Here is a 15,234-nt window from a genome sequence, read left to right as displayed (position 1 = left end):
GGGTTGGCATTTGGTAGTTTACTTTGAAATTCAATAATTATTATGTTATGTTCATCCAATTTGCTGTAAATAATCTTGAATGAATTAGACGTGCAGCGCTATATTACTCGTGTTTAATTAGTAATAAAAATAATGAACATAAGATTAATTATTTTCAAAATTGCCAATTGAAAGTCGCAATTTCAAATGACTCAGATACAAGGTTTAAGTTAGGTACATATATTTTGTAAGGAATTTATTTTATACATTTAAATATAGGAATTAGCTTTATTATCTCTATGTGCTTACAACTACTTATCAATTCACTAACAGCATTCATCAAGGCCACCGTTGCACCTGCTGCCTGGGGGTAGCTCATAACTACATACATATCTGATGAAAACTAATACGCTAGTCCACAGGCTGTTTCCAGGGAGTAGTATTCACCGGTTATTTTAAACTGAAATAAGTTTTCCCGTCAATGTTTTTGTAGTTAGGAATAATGATATATACAACGACTGTCACAACCTTCAAATCGGACGTAATACTGCTTCACGACAGAAATGGGTGATATTTTATCCATGTGTAGATATAACGACGAAAAGAAGATCTTCCACTGAGAGGGTGATGGGGGGAGGATGATGATGAGGGTGAGGTTGCTCGGTAGACCGGTGGTCCAAATATTGTTGTTCAGAACTTGTATATATGCAAGTTTATTTTGAAAATGTCGTAAGCGGTATTCAGGCATCTGTCAAATATCTTGCGTTGTATGATGGCTACCGCCACAAATGCATACCTAAAATATTTCCTACCACCAGTGATTAAGCAAATTATAAATTTTGCGGGTGCGATTTATATTAGGTACACTATGTTATTCATCGTGAAAGTCAATCACAAACGACTACGAATATTCTTTCATTAAATAAAAAAAATCAATTAAGAAAATGGGGTGTTTAATTATGTGCAACAACCAATTAATAAAGTCGGACATTTACTCGTTGATGTCATGGCTTTTAATTCCTGGCTTTAGCCTCACCACCAAACGCCGAGTAGCGTCTCTCACGGATGGCCCCAAGTGTTTAAATTTGACTTTTGCATGCGTCATTGTTAATCGTAATCTATTGTGAATCACTGTTTGTGAATGATTGACGTCAAGGTGTCAAGGTAAAGTGTGGATTGACAGATATAAGGTCGAAAAATTCAATTCTAGCAGATTTCCCGTCAGTATTTCGCTTATAAATATGTGTTTTATGGATATTTGGCCAAGTACCTATCAGCGGGGAGTGCTTTGAGAAATTATTCGAAATTATCCCTTCAATTCTTTATTGCTATCGCACCTCTCGTCACCAGAGCAGAGCTAATCCCTACTATATGGAATCGTCACGTTCATCTACTTGCGTTTCTAGAGACATTTCTTGCCAGGCTTTGGACTGAACTTCCCTTCTGGTGTTTTACGAGCGCTATGACAAATCCTTCTTCAAAGACGTTCATGGAGAGTAAGTACTTAATGGGAGGCAGCGGCCTAGCTATGCCCCTGGGATTTCTATCATCCATGAGCGACGCTGATCTCAACATGAGGTGGGCCGTTTGCTCTTCTGCCTACAAAGGCTATAGAAAAAAAAAAAAAAAAAAGAATGTCTCTTTCGATCTTCCCAATAGCGTTCGTAATTGTCCGTTTCTTGTTGTCAATACTGGTGCTGACACAGAGCATGATGAAGTTCAGTTTTTTATCGCGGCGGGCTTGGAATAGCACAAATCAAGTGTTCTAGCAAATGAATATACCTAATACTAACTTTCCAGCAGATATCCTATTGTCTAGTGGACGATATCATTGTTTATCTATCTCGTTATTGACTAACTGTCGAGGTACACAGTCGAATCGTGTCCTTTTACAAAGAGAACCCGCTTAATAACAATGTATTATGTATATTATTACCGACGGTCTTGAGAGTCATCACGGATATTCCGTACGGGTAGGTAGAAAAGTCGCCCGGGACCTGGGCGGGCCCCCGATGCGCACTCTGCGTGCCGTGGGTTTCGTCTGTGGGGGAGTTTTGCTGGACTTCCACCGGGCGCGTCCGTAGGTGGCGGATAACGGGCCTCTGGGAGCAGTCATACTCCCAGGGGTATCGCTCCTTCTCTCTCGTTGTGTTATGGCGGGAGAGATTGAGCGACGTGGACCAAAACCAGCAGGGGGGGTTCTGGGCTCTCTGCGCCCTTCACCTAGTTGAAGGGTGTTTCTTCCGGGGATGCCCGGGCCCCCGACTTCTTCCTTATTATTTTGAGTTTGTTTTTACTGTCTTTTTGTTTTCTTTATATTTTTGATTTAATTTATGTTGAGTTTGTCTGTCCTTATCTTCGTTATTATTTTGTTCTTTGTGTTTTGTTTGTTTACTATCTTCACTCTTGTACTGTTGGTTACATTTTTATGTTAGATTTTGTTATATTTTCCACTTCTTTCTTTCTTTATTCTCACCCAATCCCAAGTTTTGACGCCCGGCAACGGGACGAATGGCTGGTGTGAGACCAGTCTCGAGGGCGTCCTAGGGGACCGCACCCTAGGTAAATAAAAATAAAAAAGCATGAGCATGTCCAGCCTGAAAAAGTTATTACCCCAGGAGGGTACCTCTTGCTCTGCGGGAGGAGAATCCCTCCGTGCGGTCGAGAAATCGGCCGCACGCTGCCCCTCGTATTCTGGGGGGGGCACAAGCTGTTCCGGGAAAGAGTCCGAGAAGGACGGGGAGAAAAGGAAGAGGTCCACAAGGGACAAAAGAGAAACGGTGCAAAACGAAGACCGCAGGAGAGAAAGCAGCGTTTGCTCGGAGGACAGCATGGTGGTCAGCTCCTGCTGTTCATCACCAAAGAGAACGACGCGCAAAAGGGCAAAGGGCTCGAAGAACGCAAGCTCCGACAGCAGTACCGAATCGGAGGCGTCTAGGTCAGGATCGTTGGTGTCCAGGACCAGACCATCGAAGAGAGGCCGAGGTCGTCCTCCAACGACCGGCCAATACGTGGGATTGGCGGCGGCGAAGCAGGCATACTTAAAAGCTCAACGTGAAGAGCTGGAGCTTCGCGCTGAACAGGAGGTAGTGGAAAGCGTGCACAACCTGCGTGAGAAGAGGCGCGCAGTACATTTAATATCCGGGAACATAACAGCAGATCCCGCGACTAGGCTCCAGGAGACCGCCCAGATGGCCCTTACCATCGCGGCGAAAGCGCGCAACCCGAAGGGGACGTACATCAAAGCCCTTAAGGAGATGGCCACAACAATAAAGGAGGCCACGGAAGATCTAGCTTCCAGATCGGCCAACGAGGAAACCCTGAGGCTGCAGGCACTCAGCGAGAGACAGGAGGCGGAGATCCTGCAGCTCAGGAAGGAAGTAGAGGACGTAAGAGCGGAAATGGTGCGCCTCGCTCAGACGACAGCGCAGCCCACTCCCGCCCCAACACTGCCAAACGAAGACGACGAGCGACGCCTGCAGATAATCATGCGAGCAGTCGGGTCCATGCTGGACGCCCGACTCGCGGGTTTGGAGGCCCGTCTACTCCCAGAGCCTCGCTTGCGACCACCTTTGGCCGCTGACGCAAGAAGGAGGTGCAGAGAGAGCGAAATCGATCCAGACACTGCAGGTCTTGTGTCGGAGGCAACGCCGCCTTATGCGGCTCTGCCCCAGCTTGAGACCAACAAGAAAGTGAAGCCCAAGAAACAGAAGGGCAATAACAAGAAGACGACGCCGTCAGCTCCACCCGAGCCGGCAGCTCCACCCGAGCCGCGCGCATTCCCTCCGGCCCCCGCTGCCCTTACGGTCAGTTGGGCGACCGTTGCGCGTAGAGGAGCACGGCCGAGAAGGGAAAAGGAGCCAGCACCGACGACCAACGCGGAAGGCCAACGAGACAGAAACCCTGCCCCGCTCAAGCCTAAGAAGAAAGGTAGAAAGAAGAGACTTCGAGCTCCGCGCTCGCAGGCCGTTATTCTGAGGCTGCACCCGGAGGCTATCGAAAAGGGGCTCTCCTACCGGGAGGTGCTCGCCGAGGCGAGGGCCAGCATCGACGCCGGAGCCTTAGGGATCCCCATCGAGAAGGTCCGGTCAGCAATAACCGGAGCCAAAATACTCATAGTGAGCGGCGAGGACCAGATCGCGAAGGCCGACTTGCTGGCCGAGAAGCTCAAGGAGGTTCTCTCTTCCAAGAGAGTAACGGTGACAAGACCGATAGTGACCGCTGCAATCCGCATAAGCGGACTTGACGATTCGCTGACGGAGGAGGAGATATGCACCGAGCTTGCGCGCATCGGCGAATGCTCCGTCGATGCAGTCAAGGCTGGCTCTATCAAGCCCGGATCCGGAGGAATGGGCCAGGTTCTCGTTCGTTGCCCGATAGCAGCGGCGAAGAAAATTGTTACAGTGACGAAGCTGCGCATCGGGTGGAGCGTTGTTCGCGTCCACCTGCTGGAGGCCCGGAGGCTACAATGCTTCCGCTGCCACGCGTTGGGCCATGTGGGTGCGCGGTGCCCGTCGTCGGTCGACCGCAGTCACGACTGCTACCGGTGCGGACAGACCGGCCACGTGGCATCCGGATGCACACTGGCACCGCGATGCGCCGTCTGCGCCTCCGCCGGGAAACCAGCGGACCACACTTCGGGGGGCAAGGCCTGTGCAAGGCCCCCGAGAAAACCGAGGAGAGAGGACGTCGCTGCACCCGCGGCCGCACCCGTTGCTGCAGACCGAAGTCAACTCGGCGAGACGACGACTCCGATGGACGTCCAGCCTCCGTCGGGCACAAGGAAGACCGGGGCTTTATGAAGAACCGGGCATGCCGATGAACCGAGGAGGAAGTCGTGAGGAGGAGGTCGTGGACCTCGGTTCGTAGGCAGTGAAGGCGGAGCGGGTGGTGCGGGCAGAAAGCCCCCACCCGGCTCCTGCAGGGGCCGTCGATTGCTGGGTGCGGGGGCGCCCGGTGCTCGGCACTAAGGTCCTGTGGGGTGGTGGTGCGCTGTGGCTCCGGTGCGCCCCTCACGAGTCGTGGAGATGAGAGGGGGAAGAAGTCCCCGGTGGCAGATCCCGCCCAACGTAACATTGGGGTGGGAGCCGGCGAAGGCGGGCCTATGGCGCGCACATGGCGGTACCTGGGTCCCCGCCCAGCCGGAGTGGAGGAGCTCGTTGGGGTTTAGTCGGTAGTCGTTAAGCTGGGCGGGTTTGGCGAGAGCTGAACTTAGCCCAGCGCGCCTTTCTAAAGGCGTAGTCTCCGTGGACCAATTGGTTGAGGGCGCGGACCTCGGTTCGCGACTTCTTCCTCTTTCTTCCACCGGAGGCGCGGAGTCCGACATAACCCGGTCCGACCCCCGTCGGCAGGGTATCCGTAAAGACTAGGATTCCCCATCGATACCAAAAAAAAAAAAAAAAAAAGGTAGAAAAGTCGGTCAGCCGTTTTATTTTACAATTGAGACAGACCTCATGTTCGTTCGTTTTGAGGTTTGTGGACTCCGGTAACCAAATACACCAGAAGGGCTGTGGGTTTGTAAGACAAAAATGTTTTTGCAACATTAAATTCTAAACGTAAATATGTATAAATATGAAAATATTGCATACAGTGACCGTCACCTCGCGACTTTATACCTATAACTTTGTATCATGTAACATTGGCAGTACTTAACGACCTACCAATCAGATACATTTTGTATATTTATATCGTATAAAATTTAATGGGTGATAAAAATATCGGCTGTGCGGCAACCCTAGAAGTTCAGTGTAGGGGGCCACGTAGCTGCCCTGAAAAACGGATGGAGCGCTTGAAAAATATACAGTACCAATTGGAACCTTGCAACTACCCTACCTCCTGGTGAGTTCTTCAATTTTCTACATTTTTATTTATTGTACTACTTTAGCATTTTCTTTTAACTGAATGCTGATTCTATCCTTTTTTTTGTGCCCAATAATTTGGTCCCAATTTAATTAATCTTTATTTTATTGTTCGGAAGTGTTAATTGAATATACTTTTAGCTTTCAATTGTTAGTCAATGTCTTCTTCGAAATGTCAAAGTAAAGTTCCAAAATATTATAAATCAGTACCGTATGTTTTAAGAGCATATTTTAAACTTCAAACGCAAAGTCAAACATGTCTGATTATTTGAGGCTTTTTTTTTATTGAGGATTATTTGAGATTTCTAATTACAAAATCATTGACAAATAATTTTTTTTTTTATGGGAATTAATTTAAAAAAAAAACTAGTCACATTAAACAGTGCTATCGTGAAATTGAGGTGTTCCATACCATCTGGAATTACTGCTTTGTAAGAGACCGTCTTACTATCCGGCTTTGGAGCGTGCCTCGGTTTTTTTATAAGCTTAAAGCTTGAAAGAGAGTCTTCAGTAGGCAGCGGACTGTCTTTGGCATTGTCGTTGTCAATGGGGGACGTTTAGCACTTACTATCGGGTGGGCCTTATGCAACTAAAAAAATAGGGTGAGATTTCCTTCCAAAGTATCTGAACTTGTATTGCTATCTAGGTCTAAAGTGAGTGAAACATCATGTAGATATACTAGTTACGAGAAATATTTCTTTCGGTTTTTGCGACTTCTAGACATATTTAAAACTAGGTAGGTACTTTTACATTTTAATTTGACTTAAACTTTAATTTTCGTGGTCGCGGACCACTATAGGGTCATTCGTCGAAATTTGAATGCTGTGATAACTGTTTTCTATACTTAATACTTAATATACTTAATTAATTAATTAATTACTAGATGATGACCGAGCTTTGCTCGGTTTTTTTTTTGATAACGCCATCTTGTTGTGTCTTTAAAGCGGTTAGTTGCCCTCAATTAAGAAAAATAGTATTATTATTCGCCAATAGATGTCGGGAAGAGTTGATTATTGAAAACACGAATAAAACAACATTTTCTGAAAATAAATCGTAGCTAGATCGATTTATCACCCCCGAAATCCCCTGTATACTAAGTTTTATGAAAATCGTTGGAGCCGTTTCCGAGATTCAGATTATATATGAGTCGACTATTATCAAAGCCGGCAATCTGATTTTTGGACAATGATTGGTAAATCAGAAAAACGAATTATTGACTTTGTATTCCATTGGCAGTCACAAAACTCTTCGGAACGACATCTTAGATAAATAACAGGTTAACTATTAACCTTTATTTAATGCAGGTTTTGAACCGTATACTTTGAAGGAGACGATTATATTCAAATCAATCTGTATTGACATATCAATAAAAATTGTTTGTCCAAATGCACAGATTGCCACCTTTGATAATAGACGACTCATATATATTAATATACAAGAATTGCTCGTTTAAAGGTATAAGAATTAATCTATACTAATATTATAAAGAGGAAAGATTTGTTTATTTGTATTAAATAGGCTCCGAAACTACTGAACCGATTTGAAAAATTCTTTCACTGTTTCGAAGCTACACTATTCGCGAGTGACATAGGCTATAATCTTTTTTGAAAAAATTAGGGTTCCTTACTAAAACTCCAATAATGTAACTCTAGGTGTAAAAAAAAATCCTAAAATATTCTTTACATCGCGTGCCCCGCGAAATCTATTACTGATAGATTAAAATAATGTACTACGAATTTGTAGAACACATTATTATTTACAGAAAGTGTCGCGACAGCATATGTCTAACTATTATAGTTATGCCGCAATAAGTGTTCTTTTATTTAAAAAAATAAAACGTCAAATTTCGTTGAAATTTTTGTTAAAGACCCGAGCGGAGCCGGAGCGGGCCGCTAGTCAGAAATAATTTGAACCCTAAAGTAGTTTTAATTGCAGAGTAGGTAAATTAACATAATAAAACAGAGAGAGAGAGAGTGTGGAGAGTATTAAACGGTAGGCAGCGGCTTGGCTCTGCCCCTGGCATTGCTGACGTCCATGAGCGACGGTAACCACTCACCATCAGGTGGGCCGTATGCTCGTCTGCCTACACGGCAATAATAATAAAAAAAAAAAATGTTCGACCTCACTCAAATTTCAATCGAATAAAATATTGTTTATTGTGAACTCGGTCTGTAATTTCCGCTGTCGGCACGTCGACGTCAGGTCGACGACCTCGAGGAGTGTTCAGCTGTGAACGCGTGCGAAAATCAAACGGGCAAGCACGTCGGCACGCCGTATCGAGCACGCTTCGTGGATCGCAATAACATTCCGACAGTGTTGACTTTGACTAGAAATATAATATACTAGCGGCCCGCTCCGACTTCTCTAGGGTTTTTAACAAAAATTTCAACGATATTTGACGTCGTTTTATTTTTTTAAATAAAAGAACACTTATTGCGTCATAATAGTGAGACATATTATTATGTTGTGGGGACACTTTTTGTAAATAATAATGCGTTCTACAAAGTCGTAATACATTATTTTAATCTATGATGAATAGTGTTCGCAGGGCACGCGATGTAAAGAATATTTTAGGTAATTTTTCATACCTTGGGTTACATTATTGGAGTTTTAGTAAGGATACCTAATTTTTTTCAAAAAAAATTATAGCCTTTGTCACTCGGGAATAGTGTAGCTTCCAAACCATCAATATATTCGATGTTCCAAACGTTGAAATAATATTTCAAATCGGTTCAGTAGTTTCGGAGCAAATAGGCTTATAATTGAATACAATACAAACAAACAAACAAATCTTTCCTCTTTATAATATTAGTATAGAAGTATAGATTAATACGTGAAGGAAAAACTTTGTATCTCTTTTTACGAAAATTGCGCGGACGGAGGAGTATGAAACTTCCCACGCTTATAGAGAATATAGAGAAGGAGTGCAGAATGTAATTTTTTTTTTAATTATGCCTATAAAATACATTAAATCGATAAGAAAAACATTACACACACTACCATCATTACCGTGTATTTGACGCACATACGCAAGCATACTATTTAATTATTGTCAAACGTTTGTTCTTGACGTCTGTGATGAAATTGAGAATGGATTAAATATTGTTTGTCTTTATTAATATTTTTCCATAGTGTATTCTTGGCAAAATTTGTGATTATAAAAGTATAATAGTCTTTGAAGATAGAATCATAATAGTGTACAAACTTACAATTTCAATTAATTATAGTCGAATTTCGACCACTGCGGGACCACTAGTAATCATTATTTTTTCGTCTTAAACATGCATAAATCACCAATGGTCAATTTTGTTGACAGCACGAAGGTTTCATTGCCGAAAAAAATCCAAATACAAAATGGCGTAGATGAGAGCAATTTGCGCAAAATTAGCAGCAAGCAACCAACCAAAAATTTATACAATATCCACGAATACTCGTCAATTAATTTAAACCTGGCCACATTATTAACATATTTAATCAAAAGCTAAATGTCTTACAATAATTCACATTTTATGGGTTTCCGATGATATATCGGCGGTTTATGATCACGAAGTAGTCTCTAGGCTATACGCAACACAAAGTGTTTACACTGTTGAATTATATTCGTGCATCTTAACTAATATTGTTAAATAAATACTGTAGTTAGGTAGAGAAAAGTATGCTCTCATAATTTGTTAAGCCATCATAGGTACCTATGCTTCGGCTTCAAGTTTATCATCTTCAACACATATTAGAGTAGGGATCGACATAATTATCATCCTAATTTGACAATTAACAGACAATCTTAAAATGAATATCTACAATAATAATAAATTAGGTAGTTTTTTTAATGTAATCCAATGATAGAAAGTTTGAGTTTCGCGCCTTATTTCCCGGTTTACAGAAAAGAGTTGGTAATAGTAATGTTTATATAGATTATATGTACATACTTATAATATAGATTATATAGGAGCGAGAGAACGATATCTAACGAGAACGACACGCTTTAAATTAGAAAAGCTTCGTTTATTTTAATGACGTATGACCTCATTCCTTTTTGTTATGGATAACACTTTTGCAATGTTAAGAATATTAAGGACCATAATAGTTATATTTTTAATTGGCTTTTATAACCTAGTATCTATATATTTTATATATTTTATCCATCTTGTTTTGGCCCACACACACACACATTTTGGTGTTTGGAACCTCAAAGCATGGACAAAATGGTTGTTTACGTATAGGAAATAATGAAATTGAAGAAAAAGATGCACTTGCATAAAATAATATTTTATTTCTTTTGTTACAGATCTCAAAAGATAACACAAAATGTCTCTCGACGAGGTACGTAATGTGGACTAATAAATTACAACATAATTCATAGAATTCTTGATTTTAACGTTTCTACCCTACCCTTATCTTTACCCTTTCTTACATTTCAATATTAAGTAGATCGAAAATTTATAAAATATAATCGTTTTTTGTCTTTCAATGGTGAAATGAAATCATTTCATATTTTTACATGAAATTTTAAATATCAGAAAAATATAAACGCGAGATTAAACCGTAAAAGCGTAATTAATCTACTCACAAAAAGTACCATTAAAAATATTAGTATCAAAACGTATGTAAAGTAAAGTATCACCATGCAAATATTATAAACAAAATACTTAATTTTTAATTTACCTAGCTTATTCCAGTCGTAGTCACTAGGAGGAAAAAGTTAGCCATCGAGTTAGAGTTACCATAGAATATAATCGATATACAACCTAAGTGTAGCGTAAAATTACAACATTTATTACAACGTGAACAGTACGATATATTTTAAATAATAATTCAACGCCAATTCGAAGTTGCATCGTCCGTTTATTCAGCAGCCAGACATAAAAGCTAAAATTTGTTGTTTGACAAATACCTGATCTAAGCAAATACCATATGTAAAATCAGATATTTTTTTCTGAAAAGTTTGCGTCTTTAATAAATTAAAAAAATTACACATTCAATTATGTTACGTATATCTATTTTATCAATTGAAAGCTTGTACAGCCATTGTTCGGGGACCTTTTTATCGTAATACGAACTAGTCACTATTAGTGATGTATTAACAAATGAAAGTCTTCGATATATTTAACAATAATGACGGCAAATCTGGCACTGCTGCTCGACCTCCCCGGTCGGAGACTTAGAGGAAAACCCAAGACACGGTGAAAAGATGTAGTGCTGAAGGAAAAATGGAATGCAATGTTACTGACTAGGACGTTGAAGACAGAGTGAAGGGGAGGAGTAGAATAAGGAAAGCTGATCCAATCACCATTTGGGATAAATAGCTAGAAAGAGAGAGAATCACGGCAGAGTTTCCCGGTTTCCTTTTTAAAGGATAATCTTATACCCGGGCTAAACGATATCCTAAACTTACACTATGCCTCAATATCTATTATTTAGAAAAGAAACAAAAAGGCTTTAATCGTATTGCGTAACTAAAATGAAATCAGTTCTAAATTTAAAATTTCAAAATTTCTATTCCTTCCATTGTCTCTTATAAAATCTTTTATCTTTTATCAAATACCTAAGCTTAATTATTATGTCTTCTATTTTTTTGTATTGATGTCCGGGACCAAAGTTCTATAGCTTATCAACTTATTGCAATACGAACGCTATCTATAATTCTAATATCATTCTAGTATCACTTAATCAGTATCATCAATATTATTGTGACAGATATAGATTAAAAAAGTAAGCTAACCTTAACATACTTATTACGAGATAAAACTATGGAAAGTTTAACAAATAATATATTTATTATATTAAATTATATATATATTTATTATTTGTTAAACTATGTGTAGTGCCAAAAAAAGTGGTTTGTCTCGATGAGAGCCCCAAATTATTTAGATTTGTTTTAATTTTGACCGAATTTCTTGTTTCAGCAATTCAAACAGGTCGCCGATAAGGTTAGGAACTGGAAGACCAAGCCCAGTGACGATGAGAACCTTGCGCTGTACTCCCTGTACAAGCAGGCTACCATAGGTGATGTTAACATTGGTAAGTATTCGAACCTTTTTTTCGTAACTGCACCAATAGTCCAAAGTCAAACATTAGCTCGAATTTATCGGCGTAAGCTTGCTGCTATAATACAACCATCAGCCACGCTTTTGTCAATCTTTTTATGCGAACACAAACACCAAGTGGCCCGTAATTTTGTTTGCCGATATAAACGATTTTTGTATGGGTTACAGCCTGACATATCTGTAGGTTTAGGCACCTAAAAAGGCCCTAAGCTGAAACACGGAAGTAAGATTTAGTTTTTATCTATTGTATATGAACAGTTTTCTTCTTTTAAGTCATTGCATCATTGTTGATGATCGTGAGTCTTCTGTAGTCTTCTCACAATTTCTCTCTATTTTTATCTTTTGCCTGGTTGACCGGCATTTCTATTTATTTATGGAGTCTCCTGGTTGGGCCCCTCGCTTTAGACTTTGGCCTCCAAGCTTTTTCCTTCTATTTTATCGGTAACCATGAGCTGTTCTAGACTACCAGAGTTCCTACGTGCTATATGGCCGAAATATCGCAGGGCACGATGAGGATATAATTAAATAAGTTAACTGCATTGGCAGTCTTCTATGAGAGTTTATACATTTGTTCGAAACGTTTTAATTTTTTAATTAATCTAACATGACGTTATTGTTTTTAACATCATTAAGTTTAGCAGATATCGCTTTGTCTTTTGTGAATAAAATTATATTTTATGAGATATAATACCTGCTGATTTTTCGCGTGTTTTATAATGTTTACCAGTTTGTAAAAAAACTAATAATAAAACGCAAAATCGAATTTAGACATTTAGTCACTTTTTAATTTTTAATGTAGGTACTTAACAAAACTTAAGCTTTTTAATTTTAGTAGTGACAGTAGATTAAATTTATATTAGATATTTGGAATACCCATTTCAATATGTTAATGCCAATATTGAATATGTTTCAATATGACCATTTTTAGATTATTTATAATTATTCCGAATTATCATTAAACAGTGTTGATACAGATGTTTCTAGATTATTTAATCAGACACAGTTTATGTAATGTGTTTACAGAACATAAAAATTTACGATCGAAAGAAATTTAATTCGGCTACTGTTTCAATAGGTACCTATTAAAATTTTTGACTATTTTGGGAAATGATCATTTTAAAAACCTTCTAAAACAACGTATCTAAACAGTTCCTGTAAAAATGACGACTGTACCGAAGAACAGATGATGATGGGATAATATAATAATACTAATGATGGTTATTTCCCGAACATTTTACATTTTAATTTAACAATTTCAAGTAGACCAAAAAAAAAGTGTGTGTGTCCGCTCCGACGCACGACTGGAGTTTACTGGATATAAAAAATTAAACGAAACAATACGAGAAATAGTTCTATATTACGACAACACGATACACTACAGATTATTAACAAATTAACGAGACACAAAACAAACGACTAACAAATATATGAAAATACAATAATGAGAGAAACGCGCGATCAGTACGAGGCTTTGTGGCGGACTGCCGGCGCAGCAGCCCGGCGTCACCTGCGATAACGCGGCCGCGCGTTGGCTCCTGATTGGCGCGCGCACGCATCACGCAATCAGGAGCCAATCAGGCGCATAACGCATTTCGTGTGACATGCTAGTACGATTTTGATTGGCGCGCGCACGCATCACGCAATCAGGAGCCAATCAGGCGCATAACGCATTTCGTGTGACATGCTAGTACGATTTTGGTCCCCATAATTTTCATACCCCGGGCCTATATATGTAAATCGATTCTAAAGGAGTAAACTCCAAAAAGCAATATATTAATATATATTAAATATATGAGAGTAAGATCTACATACACTTCACTACATAGTATAAAACAAAGTCGCTTTCTCTGTCTCTATATCCATATGTATGCTTAAATCTTTAAAACTACGCAACGGATTTTGATGTGGTTTTTTTTAATAGATAGAGTGATTGAAGAGGAAGGTTTATAATATGTATAATAACATCCATTAAATAGTGAAGAAATCAATAATAAATTAAAGTTTCCTAAGCGAAGCGAGGGCGGGTCGCTAGTCTACTATAAAATGTCTTTCGCCTGGGCGTGCCTTTCGGCAAAGGCCTTTTCTAACTCTTTCCACTGCTTTTTGTCTGCTGCTACTCTTATCCAAAGAAGTCCAGATGTAATTTTTAGTTCAATCTCCCATCTTCTTGGTTTGAGACCTTGGCTCCTCGAACTATCCCATGGGTGGTGGATGCAATAATATACTGATGGAACAATTCATTGAAATTCTTCTTTCTGTTTCAGCCCAGCCCAGCGGTCTTGTGGAGAGCGCCAAGTGGAAGGCATGGAACGGTCGCAAAGGCATCTCCCAAGACGATGCCAAGAAGCAATACATCGAAAATGCGGAGAAACTCCACTCCAAATACGCATAAATTATTACTTAGAATTAAATAAATTTCCTACTTAAATTATGCTCTTTCTCACGATTTTCTTAAATAAATTAACAAAATAATATTCTGTCTAGTTTCTATTTCACCTGTTATTATAGAGTACCTAATAGATATGTGTCGTTCGCGAACGAACGAGTCAAACGACCCGGGTCTCAAATTCCGCGCGAACGATAGGGTCACTTCAAAAAATATGAGTCGTTCACTAAATCGACTCGTTTAACACAAAACCTACGAATCAGAAGAAAAGAACCATACGAGTACGACGGTCATTCGGGTCATTTCGGGTTGCCGCGTCTCGCCCCGCGCCCGTCTCGCTTAGTCGTTCGTTCGACTGAACGGGTCGTACGAACCGGATCATTTTGTCAACAGGTCAGTACTGATCTGAATCTCTAAAATTGAACGAACGACACATATCTAGTACCTAATACGCCCATTACTGGTAGTAGGTCGCTTTCTGGGCCCGGATGGGTAGGTATCACCCACTTGTCTTGTTTTGCCACGAATTAGTCATGCATTCGAGTTTGAAGAAGTGGGCAACTGTTATGTTATACAATACAATTGAGGTTTAGACTTCGTAAAACACACTACATATTGATAAACGGGTTCGCACCACGTTTTTGACATTGTTTTTATTTTTATTGCTTTGATGTGTGGGCGAGCTCACAGCCCACCTGGTTAAGTGGTTATTGGAGCCCAAAGACATCTACAACGTAAATGCGCCACTCACTTTGAGATACAAGTTCTAAGGTCTCAGTATAGTTAGAACATTTAGAACATTAGAACACCGTTGCATCGCTACATACGAATGCAGCGGACGTTTTATCCTTTAGGCCATGACGACTAATTACTAACCAAATATCAGGTAATAATACCAGAAGGACCTACAGCCTGTAAAGGTTGTCAAATATAGTCCTGGATGGGTTAATTTCATTAATAGTTTTGA

At 40.3% G+C, this 15,234-nt stretch overlaps 1 protein-coding gene across 2 annotated transcripts; it reads left to right on the top strand.

The window, feature by feature from the left end:
• Positions 1-1,190: 1,190 nt before the first annotated feature.
• Positions 1,191-14,355, top strand: ACBP-like (acyl-CoA binding protein-like). Of its 2 annotated transcripts, XM_062670313.1 has the most exons (5): positions 1,191-1,956; positions 5,386-5,817; positions 10,123-10,157; positions 11,741-11,855; positions 14,146-14,355. In XM_062670313.1, the coding sequence occupies exons 3-5, from the start codon at positions 10,143-10,145 to the stop codon at positions 14,271-14,273; spliced, it is 258 nt and encodes an 85-aa protein (XP_062526297.1). In that variant the 5' UTR covers positions 1,191-1,956; positions 5,386-5,817; positions 10,123-10,142; the 3' UTR covers positions 14,274-14,355. The 2 variants fall into 2 exon arrangements, with proteins under 2 accessions (XP_062526297.1, NP_001037023.1); NM_001043558.1 differs by lacking the exon at positions 1,191-1,956 and having other exon boundaries at positions 5,796-5,817.
• Positions 14,356-15,234: the final 879 nt, after the last annotated feature.

This window comes from Bombyx mori, chromosome 10 (genome assembly GCF_030269925.1).
Source record: "Bombyx mori chromosome 10, ASM3026992v2".
Taxonomy (NCBI): Eukaryota; Metazoa; Arthropoda; class Insecta; order Lepidoptera; family Bombycidae; genus Bombyx; species Bombyx mori.
This window is presented reverse-complemented; position numbering and strand designations above follow the sequence as displayed.